This window comes from Pristiophorus japonicus, chromosome 18 (assembly GCF_044704955.1).
Source record: "Pristiophorus japonicus isolate sPriJap1 chromosome 18, sPriJap1.hap1, whole genome shotgun sequence".
In the NCBI taxonomy this organism is placed as follows: domain Eukaryota; kingdom Metazoa; phylum Chordata; class Chondrichthyes; family Pristiophoridae; genus Pristiophorus; species Pristiophorus japonicus.
The window spans coordinates 87,215,034-87,235,994 of record NC_091994.1 but is presented as its reverse complement, the minus strand read 5'-3'; the positions used below and the strand labels follow the sequence as shown (position 1 = coordinate 87,235,994).

The window sequence follows — 20,961 nt, the reverse complement described above, 5'->3', positions numbered from 1 at the left end:
CAATTCTGTTGGCTTTGCCAGTCAACTTGTTTTCAAGAAGAATACTGTGCTTTAAAATGGCAAAGAAGAATCTCCAAATTATATTACACAGCAGAGACCGTATTATTGATCATATCTTGGAGTTCCAGTAACAAAGTTCAACAACTGACTGCAAAAGATGGAATAACTAAAATATAGTATAGCGCGAGCTGGTGCAGGAGGGCGACGGCTGTGAAGAGGGCAACTGGATTGGATGTCACCATAACCCAGGTCGGTGATTGGAGCGTGGGCAGGTACATCAGGAGTGGTGAGGTTAGGGTGAAGGAGCGGTGAGAGATTGTATAGCGATGTGATCAGGGCCCAGGAGAGGCGTGAGTTCGGGGCCCAGAAGAGACGAGGGCTCTGGGGCAGCACGGAAAGCCCCCACTGCGATTGTGTGCGCACTAGGTCCATGCAGCAGAGCTGCTCTCCAGTCGTCTTGGCTAATCCTTGCCACTGGACCAAGACCTAGCTGTGTCAAGCCCATGTGGTGGCTGGTGTGCAACGGCCACCACATGTTAAAAAAATCCACACACAGGCATCTTCCACCCTTCAACATGTAGGTCGGGACCTGGAATATCAGGTCCTTCATTGAAACACCTGTGAACTCATCAAACTCATCCCTTTTTGGCGTGGAAGCAAGACATCCTTGATTCGAGAGACCGCCCAAGAAGTATTCTTTGCAGTGTAACAACAGTTTGGCTACCATGGTGCAAGCAACTTACTGTTTCTAAGAGGGATTGCCGTTCAGTGTCCAACGATCGTACACGATTGCGTAATGTGAGAATTTCTTTATCCAGTTTGTTGTTCTGTTCTTTGGCTTTGTCTAGTTCCGTGAAGTCTGTGAAAAAAACAAGGAGATTTGAATCTTCTGCAGGCAATTCCTTCACTTCTGCAGGCAATTCCTTCTCTTTTACTCCTAGAGAATTATCATGCTCTTCTTGAGTCAAGTTCTCTTTTGAAGTCAATTCCTTCTCTTTTTTAGTCAATTTCTTCAGTTTTCCAGACAAGTTATTCTGTTTTACAGATTGCTTGGCTTTTGCAGCCAATCCCGCATCGTTAGAAGGTAATTCTTCATTTTTTAAAGTTGGGCTGTCCATGATTCACCTCGGAGTTGCACGTTGCCCCAAAATGTATACATTCGTGCTTCAGGGAAAAAACTGAATATTTCGGGGCAACTTTTGGATCATTATATTAGCCCGATGGTTGTCTTCAGCCATAAGGCCATGGGCAGTCAATACTTGAACATGCTTCTGGTTAAAAAGCCCCTGCTGCCTAAAATTAACACAGACAACATGCAGCTGTGAGGTCATGCTTTATGATGCAAAAGTGTTCTTTCACCTTTTTCTGAAGACTGGTTACCGTTCAGGTTGGGTCCTCCAAACACAGGATAGTGGAGTTCAGTCATGGGCACATATATATTTCTGCATGGGCACTTCCCAAATGGAGAGATTTATTATGAGAAACCATGAGATAACTACATCTGCACCATGGTTTTAAAAAGAATGCTGAGTGTCCACTTACCAGCCTGACTTGATGTGGATAGTGAGCTCCATGTGCTCACAGTTGTACAGTCAATAAAATCAGTGAGGTAAGCCTCATTTTAGGGACTTTTAACTCTCTTCCCCGAACAATTTCTCCCCTCATCTCTTCTCCTCCCCTGAATACACTGTCTTGCTGGGCTAGAGTTCCATAAATGCTGGTATTCTTCCAGTACCTAGGGAACCTAGACATTGAGTGTTAACAGGATACTTGGCTATGGAGAGTATCAGTCAAGCTCAATGTTGTTCAGAGCCAATGTCCATACGTATTTTCCAGCAGGAGTCACTGAATAGTGATCAGGAGTGGGAACTCTGGCTGATTTGACTTCCCTCCCTCCCTCTCCCCACTCCCTCACTGAAAGAAATTGAGGTCAATTGTAGTGTTCCCACTATTGCCTCAGCTCAGATCATATTTTTACATAGGTGAAACAAATATTAGGAGTGATACTTTTTACCATCCTACCTGACCATCTTCTTATTGGACGGATTGTTGATTATAACATTTTCACAATAGAGCCCATTGCATATTAGTAGCTAGATTGAATCAATTGGTATGACCAGGAAATAGTGCCTCAGAATTTCTAAAATTAGCTCAGTGGGTTGAAAAAAAGACAACACAAGAGTTCTTTTTACACAATGCACAAAGATTGAGGTAAACTGCTTTTAAAAACTTTATAAAATGAGTAATTCTAGTGTTTTGAATATGTTTACACTGCTTTATGATGTAATGGAGCTGAACAGTTCTACAACATTGTAAGGACCATTCTACATGGCATTACAGAGCTGCATCCTAGCCAGTCATACAATACGACAAGTAGCCTATGTGGGGAACTAGGGATTGAAATTTTACTGCAATGTCTCTTGGTTTAAGGGCACTTCCCAAAAGGAGAGCTTTATCACATTGAAAACCATGTACATGGTTTTCAGTGTAAAATATAAAAATTTACGCAGCATTTTCACAGATAGATAACAGTTGAAGCTAGTTTGTGATGTCACTGGCATTATGAGCTCAGACCTGTAGAAATAATAAGGCTCATGAGGACGAGGACCATAGAGTGACACAGCAAGTTGCAACTCATACGCATTATACCACTGATGCCAGGATGAAGGTTTCCCAAATAGTAAGTTAACAATCTTGCCATACGTTAGGAGGAAGACATTCAACAGATAGACACTACTCCAGATAGAGGGATAGGACACAATTTCTCCCTTTCCTTCCACCCCATGTCTCACAATTATCACATTCTTGGACTGATACTCAGTACTTTTCAAAGAAGGTAACACAACATAAACAATGCTTTTGCAGCAAGGTCTTGCATTTTTAAAATTACAGACAACCCCAAGGTTCCTCCCTCCCGCCCTAGTCCTGAACCCGCATCTTTCTCTAGCTTCTCTCCAGTCTCGCCTCATGCCCCATCCAAGCTCACCTTGGCCATAGGACCCATCACCTGCCATTACCATTAAAACTGCTGACCACCAAACTTCCCATCAAACTAGCTGACATTGTAAATGGCTCTCCCCTCCCTTTCAAAACAACTGACATCACCTATTCTTCAAAAAACCTACCCTCAACCCCTCTGTCTTTGCAAATTACCATTGCATCTCCCACCTCCCTTTCCTCTCCAAAGTCTTTGAATATGCGGTCGCCTCCCAAATCCGTATTCAGCTTTCCCGTAACTCTAGGTTTGAATCTTTCCAATCAGGTTTCTGCCTTTGCCACAACACTGGAACAGCCCCTCTCACGGTCACAAATTACATCGTCTGTGACTGTGGTGCACAATCCCACCTCATTCTAAATCTCGCTTCAAAGTTTGATCGACCATACTTCACCAACACCTCTTCTCCATTGTCCAGCTCAGTTGGATTATCCTCATTGGTTCTATTCTGTGCTATCCAATTTTAACCAAGCATTTCCTGTAATGGCTGCTCTTACCACCCTTGAACCTCTAGAGTCCCCCAAAATCCATCTTTGGCACCCTCCCATTCCTCATCTATATTCTCCACGGCAACATTATCCGACGACATGGAGTCAGATTCCACATCTACGCTGATAACACACAGTTTTAGCTCTCTGCCACCACTCTTGACCCCGCCACTGTTTGTCCGACATCCAATCTTGGATGAGCCGCAGTTTTCTCCAGTTGAACATTGAGAAGATTGAAACGATTGTCTTTGGCACCTGGCACAAACACCAGCCCCGACAACCCTCTGAAAACGTTGCATTCCCCCAAAGCTTGCAAAGGGCAGGAGAAAGAGGGAGACGTGGGGGGAGAAAGAGGGAGACGGGGGGGGGGGTGGGAGAGAGAAAGAGGGAGACGGGGCGGGGGGGGAGGAGGGAGACGGGGGGGGGGGGGGAGAGAAGAGGGAGATGGGAGGGGGGGGGAGAGAAGAGGGAGACGGGGGGGAAGAGGGAGACGGGGGGAGGAAGAGGGAGGCGGAGGGAGGAAGAGGGAGACGGGGGAGGGGGGGGGGGGAAAGAGGGAGACCGGGGGGGGGGGGGGGAAGAGGGAGACCGGGGGGGGGGGGGGGGGAAAGAGGGAGACCGGGGGGGGGGGGGGGGAAAGAGGGAGACCGGGGGGGGGGGGGGAAGAGGGAGACGGGTTGGGGGGGGGGAAAGAGGGAGACGGGGGGAGGGGGAAGAGGGAGACGGGAAGAGGGATACGGGGTGGGGGGGGAGAGGGAGACGGGGGGGGGGGGGAAGAGGGAGACGGGGGGAGGGGAGAGGGAGACGGGGGAGGGGGAGGGGGAGGAGAGGGAGACGGGGGAAGGGGGAAGAGGGACACGGGGGGGGGGAAGAGGGAGATGGGGGGTGGGGAAAGTGGGAGACGGGGGGTGGGGAAAGAGGGAGACGGGGGGGGGAAGAGGGAGAAGGGGGGAGGAAGAGGGAGACGGGGGCGGGGGAAGAGGGAGACGGGGGGGGGGAAGAGGGAGACGGGGAGTGGGAAGAGGGAGACGGGGAGGGGGAAGAGGGAGATGGGGAGGGGGAAGAGGGAGACGGGGGGGTGGGTGGGGGAAAGAGGGAGACGGGGGGGGAAGAGGGAGATGGGGGGTGGGGAAAGAGGGAGACGGGGGGTGGGGAAAGAGGGAGAAGGGGGGGGGGAAGAGGGAGACGGGGGGGGGGGGGAAGAGGGAGACGGGGGGGGGGAAGAGGGAGACGGGGGGGTGGGAAGAGGGAGACGGGGGGTGGGAAGAGGGAGACGAGGGGGTGGGAAGAGGGAGACGGGGGGGTGGGTGGGGGAAAGAGGGAGACGGGGGGGGGGAAGAGGGAGATGGGGGGGGGAGAAGAGGGAGATGGGGGGTGAGGAAAGAGGGAGACGGGGGGTGGGGAAAGAGGGAGACGGGGGGGAAAGAGGGAGACGGGGGGGAAAGAGAGAGAAGGGGGGGAAGAGGGAGAAGGGGGGGGGGAAGAGGGAGACGGGGGGGGGGGGGAAGAGGGAGACGGGGAGTGGGAAGAGGGAGACGGGGAGGGGGAAGAGAGAGATGGGGAGGGGGAAGAGGGAGATGGGGAGGGGGAAGAGGGAGACGGGGGGGGGGGGGAAGAGGGAGATGGGGGGGGGGAAGAGGGAGATGGGGGGGGGGAAAGAGGGAGACGGGGGGTGGGGAAAGAGGGAGACGGGGGGGAAAGAGGGAGAAGGGGGGGGAAGAGGGAGACGGGGGGGGGGAAGAGGGAGACGGGGGGGGGGGGAAGAGGGAGACGGGGGGGGGGGGAAGAGGGAGACGGGGGGGGGGAAGAGGGAGACGGGGGGGGGAAAGAGGGAGACGGGGGGGGGGGAAACGAGGGAGACGGGGAGTGGGAAGAGGGAGACGGGGAGGGGGAAGAGGGAGATGGGGAGGGGGAAGAGGGAGATGGGGAGGGGGAAGAGGGAGATGGGGAGGGGGAAGAGGGAGACGGGGGGGGAAGAGGGAGACGGGGGGGGAAGAGGGAGACGGGGGGGGGGGAAGAGGGAGACGGGGGGGGGGGGGAAGAGGGAGACCGGGGGGGGGGGGGGGAAAGAGGGAGATGGGGGGGGGAAAATAGAAGCATAGAAATATAGAAAATAGATGCAGGAGTAGGCCATTCGGCCCTTCTAGCATGCACCGCCATTCAATGAGTTCATGGCTGAACATGCAACTTCGGTACCCCATTCCTGCTTTCTCGCCATACCCCTTGATCCCCCTAGTAGTAAGGACTTCATCCAACTCCTTTTTGAATATATTTAGTGAATTGGCCTCAACAACTTTCTGTGAAAGAGAATTCCACAGATTCACCACTCTCTGGGTGAAGAAGTTTCTCCTCATCTCGGTCCTAAATGGCTTACCCCTTATCCTTAGACTGTGTCCCCTGGTTCTGGACTTCCCCAACATTGGGAACATTCTTTCTGCATCTAACCTGTCTAACCCCGTCAGAATTTTAAACGTTTCTATGAGGTCCCCTCTCATTCTTCTGAACTCCAGTGAACACAAGCCCAGTTGATCCAGTCTTTCTTGGTAGGTCAGTCCCGCCATCCCGGGAATCAGTCTGGTGAACCTTCGCTGCACTCCCTCAATAGCAAGAATGTCCTTCCTCAGGTTAGGAGACCAAAACTGTACACAATATTCAAGGTGTGGCCTCACCAAGGCCCTGTACAACTGTAGCAACACCTCCCTGCCCCTGTACTCAAATCCCCTCGCTATGAAGGCCAACATGCCATTTGTTTTCTTAACCGCCTGCTGTACCTGCATGCCAACCTTCAATGACTGATGTACCATGACACCCAGGTCTCGTTGCACCTCCCCTTTTCCTAATCTGTCACCATTCAGATAATAGTCTGTCTCTCTGTTTTTACCACCAAAGTGAATAACCTCACATTTATCCACATTATACTTCATCTGCCATGCATTTGCCCACTCATCTAACCTATCCAAGTCGCTCTGCAGCCTCATAGCATCCTCCTCGCAGCTCACACTGCCGCCCAACTTAGTGTCATCTGCAAATTTGGAGATACTACATTTAATCCCCTCGTCTGAATCATTAATGTACAGTGTAAACAGCTGGGGCCCCAGCACAGAACCTTGCGGTACCTCACTAGTCACTGCCTGCCATTCTGAAAAGTCCCCCTTTACTCCTACTCTTTGCTTCCTGTCTGACAACCAGTTCTCAATCCATGTCAGCACACTACCTGAAATCCCATGTGCTTTAACTTTGCACATTAATCTCTTGTGTGGGACCTTGTCGAAAGCCTTCTGAAAGTCCAAATATACCACATCAACTGGTTCTCCCTTGTCCACTCTACTGGAAACATCTTCAAAAAATTCCAGAAGATTTGTCAAGCATGATTTCCCTTTCACAAATCCATGCTGACTTGGACCTATCATGTCACCTCTTTCCAAATGCACTGCTATGACATCTTTAATAATTGATTCCATCATTTTACCCACTACCGATGTCAGGCTGACCGGTCGATAATTCCCTGTTTTCTCTCTCCCTCCTTTTTTTTTTTAAAAGTGGGGTTACATTGGCTACCCTCCACTCTATAGGAACTGATCCAGAGTCAATGGAATGTTGGAAAATGACTGTCAATGCATCCGCTATTTCCAAGGCCACCTCCTTAAGTACTCTGGGATGCAGTCCATCAGGCCCTGGGGATTTATCGGCCTTCAATCCCATCAATTTCCCCAACACAATTTCCCGACTAATAAGGATTTCCCTCAGTTCCTCCTCCTTACGAGACCCTCTGATCCCTTTTATATCCGGAAGGTTGTTTGTGTCCTCCTTAGTGAATACCGAACCAAAGTACTTGTTCAATTGGTCCGCCATTTCTTTGTTCCCCGTTATGACTTGCCCTGATTCTGACTGCAGGGGACCTACGTTTCTCTTTACATATCTATAGAAACTTTTGCAATCCGTCTTAATGTTCCCTGCAAGCTTCTTCTCGTACTCCATTTTCCCTGCCCTAATCAAACCCTTTGTCCTCCTCTGCTGAGTTCTAAATTTCTCCCAGTCCCCGGTTCGTTGCTATTTCTGGCCAATTTGTATGCCACTTCCTTGGCTTTAATACTATCCCTAATTTCCCTTGATAGCCACGGTTGAGCCACCTTCCCTTTTTTATTTTTACGCCAGACAGGAATGTACAATTGTTGTAGTTCATCCATGCGGTCTCTAAATGTCTGCCATTGCCCATCCACAGTCAACCCCTTAAGTATCATTCGCCAATCTATCCTAGCCAATTCACGCCTCATACCTTCAAAGTTAGCCTTCTTTAAGTTCTGGACCATGGTCTCTGAATTAACTGTTTCATTCTCCATCCTAATGCAGAATTCCACTATATTATGGTCACTCTTCCCCAAGGGGCCTCGCACAACGAGATTGCTAATTAATCCTCTCTCATTACACAACACCCAGTCTAAGATGGCCTCCCCCCTAGTTGGTTCCTCGACATATTGGTCTAGAAAACCATCCCTTATGCACTCCAGGAAATCCTCCTCCACTGTATTGCTTCCAGTTTGGTTAGCCCAATCTATGTGCATATTAAAGTCACCCATTATAACTGCTGCACCCTTATTGCATGCACCCATAATTTCCTGTTTGATGCCCTCCCCAACATCACAACTACTGTTTGGAGGTCTGTACACAACTCCCACTAACGTTTTTTGCCCTTTGGTGTTCTGCAGCTCTACCCATATAGATTCCACATCATCCAAGCTAATGTCCTTCCTAACTATTGCATTAATCTCCTCCTTAACCAGTAATGCTACCCCACCTCCTTTTCCTTTTATTCTATCCTTCCTGAATGTTGAATACCCCTGGATGTTGAGTTCCCAGTCCTGATGAGCCTGGAGCCACGTCTCTGTAATCGCAATCACATCATATTTGTTAACATCTATTTGCACAGTTAATTCATCCACCTTATTACGGATACTCCTTGCATTAAGACACAAAGCCTTCAGGCTTGTTTTTTTAACACCCTTTATCCTTTTAGAATTTTGCTGTACAGTGGCCCTTTTTGTTCTTTGCCTTGGGTTTCTCTGCCCTCCACTTTTCCTCATCTCCTTTCTGTCTTTTGCTTTTGTCTCCTTTTTGTTTCCCTCTGTCTCCCTGCATTGGTTCCCATCCCCCTGCCATATTAGTTTAACTCCTCCCCAACAGCACTAGCAAACACTCCCCCTAGGACATTGGTTCCGGTCCTGCCCAGGTGCAGACCGTCCGGTTTATACTGGTCCCACCTCCCCCAGAACCGGTTCCAATGCCCCAGGAATTTGAATCCCTCCCTGCTGCACCACTGCTCAAGCCACGTATTCATCTGCGCTATCCTGTGATTCCTACTCTGACTAGCATGTGGCACTGGTAGCAATCCCGAGATTACTACTTTTGAGATCCTACTTTTTAATTTAGCTCCTAGCTCCTTAAATTCGTTTCGTAGGACCTCATCCCTTTTTTTACCTACCGTATATACTCGCGTATCCTACGATCTCACGTATCATGCGACCCCTAAATTTCGTCCCCAAAACATGATTTTATCATATATCTCATGTATCATGCGAGTCACTTTTTTGAGATACCAGATGCCACTAGGCTAGGCTTTCAAACAAGTTTAACAAGTACCCAACAGTAACAAGTACCCTAACACATAACAACGATCGAATACAGACCTTAACAACCGAATCATGAAACATCGAGTGGATTTTGTTGTGAAAGCTGTTTGCGAATCGAACACCGATATAGCAATCATTCCAGCTGGCTTGACTAGCGTCGTTCAGCCACTTGACGTATCCATTAATAAGCCATTTAAAGACAATATAAGAAAGAAATGGAATGACTGGATGATGGAAGGAGAGAAATCATTTACGAAGGGAGGGAATATGAAGGCTCCGGATTTGCCTCTACTGTGTTTGCGGGTAAAAGAAGCATGGGCTGAGATAGATGGAGATTTGATTGTTAAAGCCTCTAATAATGCAGCAAACTTCAGAGGGAGTTGTGGGTGGCGATCTCTAGACCACAGCAAAGATACAGTACAAGTGACAATAGAGGCTGCAATCCAGCCCAGGAGATACCTGCCGAGATTCAGCGTGGATACGGTCTGCTTAACAGCCTAACAGCCTAATCTTGGCCAGCACTTCACACCCGCAAATTTTGTATCTCGCGTATCATGCTACCCCCCAAATTTAGGTTACAATTTAGGTCTTCAAAAGTCGCATGATACGCGAGTATATACGGTATGTCGTTGGTACCAATGTGCACCACAACAACTGGCTGTTCTACCTCCCTTTTTAGAATGTCCTGCACCCGCTCCGAGACATCCTTGACCCTTGCACCAGGGAGGCAACATACCATCCTGGAATCTCGGTTGCGGCCGCAGAAACGCCTATCTATTCCCCTTACAATTGAATCCCCTATCACTATCGCTCTCCCACTCTTTTTCCTGCCCTCCTGTGCAACAGAGCCAGCCACAGTGCCATGAACTTGGCTGCTGCTGCCCTCCCCTGATGATTCATCCCTCCCAACAGTACCCAAAGCAGTGTATCTGTTTTGCAGGGGGATGACCACAAGGGACCCCTGCACTACCTTCCTTGCACTGCTCTTGCTGCTGGTCTTCCATTCCCTATCTGGCTGTGGACCCTTTCCCTGCGGTATGACCAACTCGCTATATGTGCTACTCACGTCATTAGCATCGTGGATGCTCCAGAGTGAATCCACCCTCAGCTCCAACTCCGCAACGCGGTCCGTCAGGAGCTGAAGGCGGCTACATTTCCCGCACACGTAGTCGTCAGGAACACTGGTGTCGTCCGAGTTCCCACATGGTACAGGAAGAGGAAGACGTGGGGGGGGGGGGGGGGGAAGAGGGAGATGGGGGGGGGGAGGAAAGAGGAACACGGGGGGGGGGGAAGAGGGAGACGGGGGGGGGGGGAAGAGGGAGACGGGGGGGGGGAAAGAGGGAGACGGGGGGGGGAAAGAGGGAGACGGGGGGGGGGAAAGAGGGAGACGGGGGGGGGGAAAGAGGGAGACGGGGGGGGGGGAAAGAGGGAGACGGGGGGGGGGGAGAGGGAGACGGGGGGGGGGAAAGAGGGAGACGAGGGGGGGGAAAGAGGGAGACGGGGGGGGGAAAGAGGAAGACGGGGGGGGGGGTAAAGAGGGAGACGGGGGGGGAAAGAGGGAGACGGGGGGGGGAAAGAGGGAGACCGGGGGGGGGGAAAGAGGGAGACGGGGGGGGAAAGAGGGAGACGGGGGGGGGAGAGGGAGACGGGGGGGGGGAAAGAGGGAGACGGGGGGGGGAAAGAGGGAGACGGGGGGGGGGGGAAGAGGGAGACGGGGGGGGGGAACGAGGGAGACGGGGGGGTGAAAGAGGGAGACGGGGGGGGGGAAAGAGGGAGACGGGGGGGGGGGGGAAGAGGGAGATGGGAGGGGGGAAGAGGGAGCCGGGGGGCGGGGAGAAAGAGGGAGACGGGGGGGGAGAAAGAGGGAGACGGGGAGGGAAAGAGGGAGGCGGGGGGGGGGGGAGTGGGAGACGGGGGGGGGGAAGAGGGAGGCGGGGGGGAAAGAGGGAGACGGGGGGGAAAGAGGGAGACGGGGGGGGGGGAAGAGGGAGACGGGGGGGGGGGGAAAGAGGGAGACGGCGGGGGGGAAGAGGGAGTCGGGGGGGGGAAAGAGGGAGACGGGGGGGGGGAAAAGAGGGAGACGGGGGGGGAAAGAGGGAGATGGGGGGGGAAAGAGGGAGATGGGGGGGGAAAGAGGGAGATGGGGGGGGGGGGAAGAGGGAGATGGGGGGAGGAAAGAGGGAGATGGGGAGAGGAAAGAAGGAGACGGGGGGAAAGAGGGAGACGGGCGGAAAGAGGGAGACGGGGTGGGGGGGGAAGAGGGAGATGGGGGGTGGGGAAGAGGGAGACGGGGGGGGGGGGAAGAGGGAGACGGGGGGGGGGGAAGAGGGAGACGGGGGGGGGGGAAGAGGGAGATGGGGGGGGGGAAAGAGGGAGACGGGGGGGAAGAGGGAGACTGGGGGGAAGAGGGAGACGGGGGGGAAGAGGGAGACGGGGGGGGAAGAGGGAGACGGGGGAGGGGGGAAGAGGGAGACGGGGGGGGGGGAAAGAGGGAGACGGGGGGGGGGGGGGAAAGAGGGAGACGGGGGGGAAGAGGGAGACGGGGAGAAAGAGGGAGACGGGGGGGGAAGAGGGAGACGGGGGGGAAGAGGGAGACGGGGGGGAAGAGGGAGACGGGGGGGAAGAGGGAGACGGGGGGGAAGAGGGAGACGGGGGGGAAGAGGGAGACGGGGGGGAAGAGGGAGACGGGGGGGGGAAGAGGGAGACGGGGGGGGGGGAAGAGGGAGACGTGGGGGGGAAAGAGGGAGACGGGGGGGGGGAAAGAGGGAGACGGGGGGGGGAAGAGGGAGACGGGGGGGGAAAGAGGGAGACGGGTGGGGGGAAAGAGGGGGGGGGAAAGAGGGAGACGGGGGGAGGGGAAAGAGGGAGACGAGGGGGGGGGGAAGAGGGAGACGGGGGGGGAAAGGGAGGCGGGGGGGAGAGGGAGACGGGGGGGAGAGGGAGACGGGGGGGAGAGGGAGACGGGGGGGGGAAAGAGGGAGACGGGGGGGGGAAAGAGGGAGACGGGGGGGGGGGAAGAGGGAGACGGGGGGGGGAAAGAGGGAGACGGGGGGGGGGGGAAGAGGGAGACGGGGGGGGAAAGAGGGAGACGGGGGGGGGGAAAGAGGGAGACGGGGTCGGAAAGAGGGAGACGGGGGGGGGAAAGAGGGAGACGGGGGGGGGGGAAGAGGGAGACGGGGGGGAAAGAGGGAGACGGGCGGGGAAAGAGGGAGACGGGGGGGGGAAAGAGGGAGGCGGGGGGGGGGGAAAGAGGGAGACGGGGGGGAAAGAGGGAGACGGGGGGGGGAAAGAGGGAGACGGGGGGGGGAAAGAGGGAGACGGTGGGGGGGGAAAAGAGGGAGACGGGGGGGAGGGAAAGAGGGAGACGTGGGGAGGGAAAGAGGGAGACGGGGGGTGGTGGAAAGAGGGAGATGGGGGGGGAAGAGGGAGACGGCGGGGGGGGAAAAGAGGGTGACGGCGGGAGGGGGGAAAGAGAGAGACGGCGGGGGGGGGGGAAAGAGGGAGACGGCGGGGAGGGAAAGAGGGCGGGGGGGGGGAGAGGGAGACGGCGGGGGGGGGGGGAAAGAGGGAGACGGCGGGGGGGGGAAGAGGGAGACGGCGGGGGGGGGAAAGAGGGAGACGGGGGGGTAAGAGGGATACGGGGGGTGGGAAGAGGGATACGGGGGGGGAAAGAGTGAGGCAGTGGGGGGGGGGGTGGGAAAGGGAGACGTTGGGGAAGAGGGAGATGGGGGGGGGGGGGAAGAGGGAGACGGTGGGGGGGAAGAGGGAGACGGGGGGGAAGAGGGAGACGGGGGGGGGAAAGAGGGAGACGGAGGGGGGAAAGAGGGAGACGGGGGTGAAGAGGGAGACGGGGGTGAAGAGGGAGACGGGGGTGAAGAGGGAGACGGGGGTGAAGAGGGAGACGGGGGGGAAGAGGGAGACGATGGGGGAAGAGGGAGATGGGGGGGGAAGAGGGAGACGGGGGGGGGAAAGAGGGAGACGGGGGGGGAGAGGCAGACGGGGGGGGGGGAGAGGCAGACGGGGGGGAAGAGGGAGACGGGGGGGGGGAAGAGGGAGACGGGGGGGGGGAAGAGGGAGACGGGGGGGGGAAGAGGGAGGCGGGGGGGGGAGAGGGAGGCGGGGGGGGGGAAAGAGGGAGACGGGGGGGGGGAAGAGGGAGACGGGGGGGGGCGGAAAGAGGGAGACGGGGGGTGAAGAGGGAGACGGCGGGGGGGGGAAAGAGGGAGACGGCGGGGGGGGGAAAAGAGGGAGACGGCGGGGGGGGAAAAGAGGGAGATGGCGGGGGGGGAAAGAGGGAGACGGGGGGGGTAAGAGGGATACGGGGGGTGGGAAGATGGATACGGGGGGGGGGGGAAAGAGTGAGGCGGTGGGGCGGGGGGGGGGGGGAAGAGGGAGACGTTGGGGAAGAGGGAGACAGGGTGGAAGAGGGAGACGGGGGGGAAGCGGGAGACGAGAGGGGAAAAGGGAGACGGGGGTGAAGAGGGAGACGGGGGGGGGAAGAGGGAGACGAGGGGGGAAGAGGAAGACGAGAGGGGAAACAGGGAGACGGGGGTGAAGAGGGAGACGGGGGGGGGAAGAGGGAGACGAGGGGGGAAGAGGAAGACGAGAGGGGAAAAGGGAGACGGGGGGAAGAGGGAGATGGGGGGGGAAGAGGGAGACGGGGGGGGGAAGAGGGAGACGGGGGTGGAAGAGGGAGACAGGGGGGGAAGAGGGAGACGGGGGGGGTGGGGAAGAGGGAGACGGGGGGGGGGGAAGAGGGAGACGGGGGGGGGGAAAGAGGAAGACGGGGGGGGGGGGAAAGAGGAAGACGGGGGGGGGGGAAGAGGGAGACGGGAGGGGGGGAAGAGGGAGACGGGGGGGAAAAGAGGGAGACGGGGGGGGGAAGAGGGAGACGGGGGGGGGAAGAGGGAGACGGGGGGGGGAAGAGGGAGACGGGGGGGGGAAGAGGGAGACGGGGGGGAAGAGGGAGACGGGGGGGAAGAGGGAGACGGGGGGGGGGAAAGAGGGAGATGGGGGGAAAGAGGGAGATGGCGGGGGAAGAGGGAGACGGGGGGGGGGAAGAGGGAGACGGGGGGGAAGAGGGAGACGGGGGGGGGGAAGAGGGAGACGGGGGGGAAGAGGGAGACGGGAGGGGGAGAGGGAGACGGGGGGGGGGGGGAAAGAGGGAGACGGGGGGGGGGAGAAGAGGGAGACGGGGGGGGGGGAGAAGAGGGAGACGGGGGGGGGGGAAGAGGGAGGCGGGGGGGGGGGAAAGTGGGAGACGGGGGGGGAAAGAGGGAGACGGGGGGGGGGAAATAGGGAGACGGGGGGGGGAAAGAGGGAGACGGGGGGGGAAGAGGGAGGCGGGGGGGGCGGAAAGAGGGAGACGGGGGGTGAAAGAGGGAGACGGCGGGGGGGGGGGGGGAAAAGAGGGAGACGGCGGGGGGGGGGGAAAAGCGGGAGACGGTGGGGAGGGAAAGAGGGCGGGGGGGGAGAGCGAGACGGCGGGGGGGGGAAAGAGGGAGACGGCGGGGGGGGGGGGGTAAGAGTGATACGGCGGGGGGGAAGAGGGAGACGTTGGGGAAGAGAGAGACGGGGGGGGGGGAAGAGGGAGACGGGGGGGAAGAGGGAGACGGGGGGGGGAAACAGGGAGACGGGGGTGAAGAGGGAGACGGGGGGGGAAGAGGGAGACGAGGGGGGGAAACAGGGAGACGAGGGGGGAAGAGGGAGACGAGGGGGGAAAAGGGAGACGGGGGGGGAAGAGGGAGACGAGGGGGGAAGAGGGGGAAGAGGGGGAAGAGGGAGACGAGGGGGGAAAAGGAAGACGGGGGGGAAGAGGGAGACGGGGGGGGAAGAGGGAGACGGGGGTGGAAGAGGGAGACAGGGGGGAAAGAGGGAGACGGGGGGGTGGGGAAGAGGGAGACGGGGGGGGGGGGGAAAAGAGGGAGACGGGGGGGGGAAAGAGGGAGACGGGGGGGGGGGAAAGAGGGAGACGGGGGGGGAGAGGGAGACGGGGGGGAAAAGAGGGAGACGGGGGGGGGAAAGAGGGAGACGGGGGGTGAAAGAGGGAGACGGGGGGTGAAAGAGGGAGACGGGGGGGGGGAAAGAGGGAGACGGGGGGGGGGAAGAGGGAGACGGGGGGGGAGAAAGAGGGAGACGGGGGGGGGAGAAAGAGGGAGACGGGGGGGGGAAGAGGGAGACGGGGGGGGAGAAAGAGGGAGACGGGGGGGGGGGAGAAAGAGGGAGACGGGGGGGGGAAGAGGGAGACGGGGGGAAAAGAGGGAGACGGGGGGGGAGAGGGAGACGGGGGGGAAAAGAGGGAGACGGGGGGGAAAAGAGGGAGACGGGGGGGGGAAAGAGGGAGACGGGTGGTGAAAGAGGGAGACGGGGGGTGAAAGAGGGAGACGGGGGGTGAAAGAGGGAGACGGGGGGTGAAAGAGGGAGACGGGGGGTGAAAGAGGGAGACGGGGGGTGAAAGAGGGAGACGGGGGGGGGGAAAGAGGGAGACGGGGGGGGGGGAAAGAGGGAGACGGGGGGGGGAAGAGGGAGACGGGGGGTGAAAGAGGGAGACGGGGGGTGAAAGAGGGAGACGGGGGGTGAAAGAGGGAGACGGGGGGGGGGAAAGAGGGAGACGGGGGGGGGAAGAGGGAGACGGGGGGGGAGAAAGAGGGAGACGGGGGGGGGGAGAAAGAGGGAGACGGGGGGGGGAAGAGGGAGACGGGAGGGGGGAAGAGGGAGACGGGGGGGGGAAAGAGGGAGACGGGGGGGAAGAGGGAGACGGGGGGCGAAGAGGGAGACGGGGGGGGGAAGAGGGAGACGGGGGGGAAGAGGGAGACGGGGGGGAAGAGGGAGACGGGGGGGGGAAGAGGGAGACGGGGGGGAAGAGGGAGACGGGGGGGGGAAGAGGGAGACGGCGGGGGGGGGGGGGTAAGAGTGATACGGCGGGGGGGAAGAGGGAGACGTTGGGGAAGAGAGAGACGGGGGGGGGGAAGAGGGAGACGGGGGGGAAGAGGGAGACGGGGGGGGGAAACAGGGAGACGGGGGTGAAGAGGGAGACGGGGGGGGAAGAGGGAGACGAGGGGGGGAAACAGGGAGACGAGGGGGGAAGAGGGAGACGAGGGGGGAAAAGGGAGACGGGGGGGGAAGAGGGAGACGAGGGGGGAAGAGGGGGAAGAGGGGGAAGAGGGAGACGAGGGGGAAAAGGAAGACGGGGGGGAAGAGGGAGACGGGGGGGGAAGAGGGAGACGGGGGTGGAAGAGGGAGACAGGGGGGAAAGAGGGAGACGGGGGGGTGGGGAAGAGGGAGACGGGGGGGGGGGGGAAAAGAGGGAGACGGGGGGGGGGGGGGAAAGAGGGAGACGGGGGGGGGGGGGAAAGAGGGAGACGGGGGGGGAGAGGGAGACGGGGGGGAAAAGAGGGAGACGGGGGGGGAAAGAGGGAGACGGGGGGTGAAAGAGGGAGACGGGGGGTGAAAGAGGGAGACGGGGGGGTGGGAAAGAGGGAGACGGGGGGGGGAAGAGGGAGACGGGGGGGGAGAAAGAGGGAGACGGGGGGGGGGAGAAAGAGGGAGACGGGGGGGGGAAGAGGGAGACGGGGGGGGAGAAAGAGGGAGACGGGGGGGGAGAAAGAGGGAGACGGGGGGGGGAGAAAGAGGGAGACGGGGGGGGGGAGAAAGAGGGAGACGGGGGGGGGAAGAGGGAGACGGGGGGAAAAGAGGGAGACGGGGGGGGAGAGGGAGACGGGGGGGAAAAGAGGGAGACGGGGGGGAAAAGAGGGAGACGGGGGGGGGAAAGAGGGAGACGGGTGGTGAAAGAGGGAGACGGGGGGTGAAAGAGGGAGACGGGGGGTGAAAGAGGGAGACGGGGGGTGAAAGAGGGAGACGGGGGGTGAAAGAGGGAGACGGGGGGTGAAAGAGGGAGACGGGGGGTGAAAGAGGGAGACGGGGGGGGGGAAAGAGGGAGACGGGGGGGGGAAGAGGGAGACGGGGGGTGAAAGAGGGAGACGGGGGGTGAAAGAGGGAGACGGGGGGTGAAAGAGGGAGACGGGGGGGGGGAAAGAGGGAGACGGGGGGGGGAAGAGGGAGACGGGGGGGGAGAAAGAGGGAGACGGGGGGGGGGAGAAAGAGGGAGACGGGGGGGGGAAGAGGGAGACGGGAGGGGGGAAGAGGGAGACGGGGGGGGGAAAGAGGGAGACGGGGGGGAAGAGGGAGACGGGGGGCGAAGAGGGAGACGGGGGGGGGAAGAGGGAGACGGGGGGGAAGAGGGAGACGGGGGGGAAGAGGGAGACGGGGGGGAAGAGGGAGACGGGGGGGGGAAGAGGGAGACGGGGGGGAAGAGGGAGACGGGGGGGGGAAGAGGGAGACGGGGGGGGGAAAGAGGGAGACGGGGGGGGGAAAGAGCGAGACGGGGGGGGGAAAGAGGGAGACGGGGGGGGGAAAGAGGGAGACGGGGGGGGAAAGAGGGAGACGGGGGGGGGGAAAGAGGGAGACGGGGGGGGGGAAAGAGGGAGACGGGGGGGGAAAGAGGGAGACGGGGGGGGGGAAAGAGGGAGACGGGGGGGGGGGAAGAGGGAGACGGGGGGGGGAAGAGGGAGACGGGGGGGGGAAGAGGGAGACGGGGGGGGGAAGAGGGAGACGGGGGGGGGGAAGAGGGAGACGGGGGGGGGAAGAGGGAGACGGGGGGGGGAAGAGGGAGACGGGGGGGGGAAGAGGGAGACGGGGGGGGGAAGAGGGAGACGGGGGGGGGGAAGAGGGAGGCGGGGGGGGAGAGGGAGGCGGGGGGGGGGAGAGGGAGACGGGGGGGGAAGAGGGAGGCGGGGGGGGGAAAGAGGGAGATGGGGGGGGGAAGAGGGAGATGGGGGGAGAGAGGGAGACGGGGGGAATAGGGAGACGGGGGGGAGAAGCGGGAGACGGGGGGGGGGGAAGCGGGAGACGGGGGGGAAAGAGGGAGACGGTGGGGTGGGGAAGAGGGAGGCGGCGGGGAAGAGGGAGACAAGGGGGGGGGGGAGAAAGAGGGAGATGGAGGGCGGAGAAAGAGGAAGACGGGGGGGAGAAAGCGGGAGACGGGGGGGGAGAAAGAGGGAGACGGGGGGGAGAAAGAGGGAGACGGGGGGGAGAAAGAGGGAGACGGGGGGGGAGAAAGAGGGAGACGGGGGGGGGAGAAAGAGGGAGACGGGGGGGGGAGAAAGAGGGAGACAGGGGGGAGAAAGAGGGAGATGGGGGGGGGGGAAGAGGGAGACGGGGGGGGGGGAAGAGGAAGACGTGGGGGGGGGGGGGAAGAGGGAGACGGGAGGGAGGGAGACGGGAGGGGGGAGGGAGACAGGAGGGGAGAAAGAGGGAGACGGGGGGGGGGGCGAGGGAGACAAGGGAGGGGAAGTGGGAGGGGTGAAGAGGGAGGGGGGGGCAAGGGAGATGGGGGGGGGGGAAGAGGGGCAGAGGGGCATGGAGATGGAAGGGGAGGAAGAGAGAGGGAGATGGGAAGGGAGGGAAATGGGGTGAGCGTGAAAGGATGATCGGGGCGGGGGGTGATGGAGAGAGAGAGAGAGAGAGATGGAGGGGAGAGAGAGGGGAGCCCGGGGGGGGGGGGTGGGCGGAAGAGAGAAAGAGGGAGATGGGGGAGGGAGAAGGAGATGGGGGAGAAAGACGGAGAGATAGAGCTGAGAAGGGGAGACAAAGGGAGGCGGGGAAAAGAGAGGGAGATTCGGTGCGGGGAAAGAGAGGGGGAAAATGGAGAGAGACGGAAACGAGGAGAGAGTGAGAGGAGAGATTCTGGGGAAAGAGGGTGATCGGAGGGAGGGGGGAAGAGAGGCGGTCAGGAACTTGTTCGGGGGTGGAAATGGGGAAATAAGTACAGGGAGCACAGTGAGGATGGTGGAAGAACGTGATCCAGGTCCAAAGGGGTTTGAGTGCGAGAACATGATCCAGATGGTTAGATGGGCCGAAATCCGGACACTATCACTATTCACTTCATACCCATTAAACCTGTTAACAATCCGTGACCCACACACAATGCCCCAGCTATGGAGGTGTTGGCGGAATGGCGGTTAAGGTCAGGAACTTGTTGGGGGGAGAAGGTCATGAATTTGTGCACTAAGAACTTTTGCAGGGGGAGATGGTCAGGAACCCGGGGCAGGGCGGTGGGAGAAGGTCAGGAACTTGTGCTGGGTGCGGGGGGGGCGGGGAGTTCGGCACTTGGGAGGGGGGATAAAGTCAGTAACTTGTGGGGGGTGGGAGATGATCTTAACCCGTGAGACTGAGCCCTGTTTGTTCCAAGTGAGTTCTGTTCTGTCGAGAGTAGGCCGTCAGAATGGCTCGAATTACACTTTGCAAAGAGAAATTGCAGGGTGTGTCTTATCCTCCAAGGGGATCAATCGGCAATCAGGACTGGTCATCAAGAGGGCCCAATCAGAGCTTTAGGTGTTGCAAATTAACGCATCCTATATCTTTGGAGCTGGCCAGCCTTTATTGCCCATTCATGGATTAACTCTGAGGTGCTTTTTAAAGGCCTTCCTTGGCACCTGACTACACCCCATTACAAATGAGCTCCAATAGCCTAATAGGGAGATCTGACAGGAGAACAAAGATCTTTAAACATGACTTGCCTATGAAGTTGGAAGCATTGTGAGGAAAACTGAACTCTGATCTGGCCAACATTGCAGAAGAGCTTGCGCTCTGCAACCCATGGAAAGTGCAATGGCCCACCTAGGGTCAAGGCACAGCAACTTCAGAAGCAGAGAAAGATGATGTCAGTACCCTGGCTTTAGAAGGCTTTGGGACTACTCCGGTACCCTGTAGTATTTTAATTGCCAATGGCAAAGCCTTGCGCCAAATGGCTACTTCTGCCCTGTCTTGAACATACACTATGTGCATCTTATGTTGTCACAGATACTGTGGCTACAAGAGCAGCTCAGAGGCTGGGTATTCTGCAGGGTGTCTTACCTCCTTACTCCCCAAAGCATTTCCACCATCTACAAGGCACAAGTCAGGACTGTGATGGAACACTCACCACTTGCCTGGATGAGTGCAGTCCCAACAACATTCAAGAAGCTCAAAGCCATCCAGGACAAAGCAGCCCGCTTGGTGAGTTGCTGTAGTGCATCTTGTAGATGGTACACAGTGCATCCACCACCAGTGCACCGTGGCTGCAGTGTGTACCATCTACAAGATGCACTGCAGCAACTCACCAAGGCTTCTACAAAAGCACCTCCTAAACCTGCAACCTCTACCACCTAGAAGGACAAGGGCAGCAGGCGCATGGGAACACCATCACCTCCAAGTTCCCCTCTAAGTCACACACCATCCTGACTTGCAAATATATTGCTGTTCCTTCATCGTCGCTGGGTCAAAATCTTGGAACTCCCTAACTAACAGCCTGTGGAAGTACCTTCGCCACATGGACCGCAGCGGTTCAAGAAGGCGCCTCACCTTCTCAAGGGCAATTAGTAATGGGCAATAAATGCTGACCTTACCAGAGACGCCCACAACCCAGGAAGGAATTTTAAAAATAATTTTAAAAATTGCAAAATTTAGGGGAAAAGTTAATTAACCGGATAGGGGTAACATAAGCTTGATGTAAAGTCTGTAGTTCCACTATGTTGGAAACTACTAATAACCCAAATAGAAGGGAGGGCACATTAGCGTCATGTATTTAGCCACCATCTTAAATAGACGGCATGAGTCCGACTGCCACTGACCTGTGAACAACCGACGGATGATCATGAAGCAGGACGGTCAGTAGTAAAGGAGAGGGCAACAACCAAGACCATTCAGATTGCTGAAGCACAACAAAGATGTGAGGTAGCAAGCAGTCCACAAAAAGGTGGGGGAGCAGTTAGGAATTAACCTAAATGGCTGCCTGGCACAAAACATAAATTTT

General features: G+C 58.2%; 1 protein-coding gene across 2 annotated transcripts in view; it reads right to left on the bottom strand.

The window, feature by feature from the left end:
* Positions 1-20,961, bottom strand: part of ccdc30 (coiled-coil domain containing 30) — a 178,871-nt gene that overhangs the window by 113,693 nt on the left and 44,217 nt on the right. For both annotated transcript variants that reach the window (XM_070860240.1, XM_070860241.1), the window contains one exon: positions 744-859. In XM_070860240.1, coding sequence (XP_070716341.1) covers positions 744-859 — 116 coding nt within the window. The remainder of the gene's footprint in view (positions 1-743; positions 860-20,961) is intronic.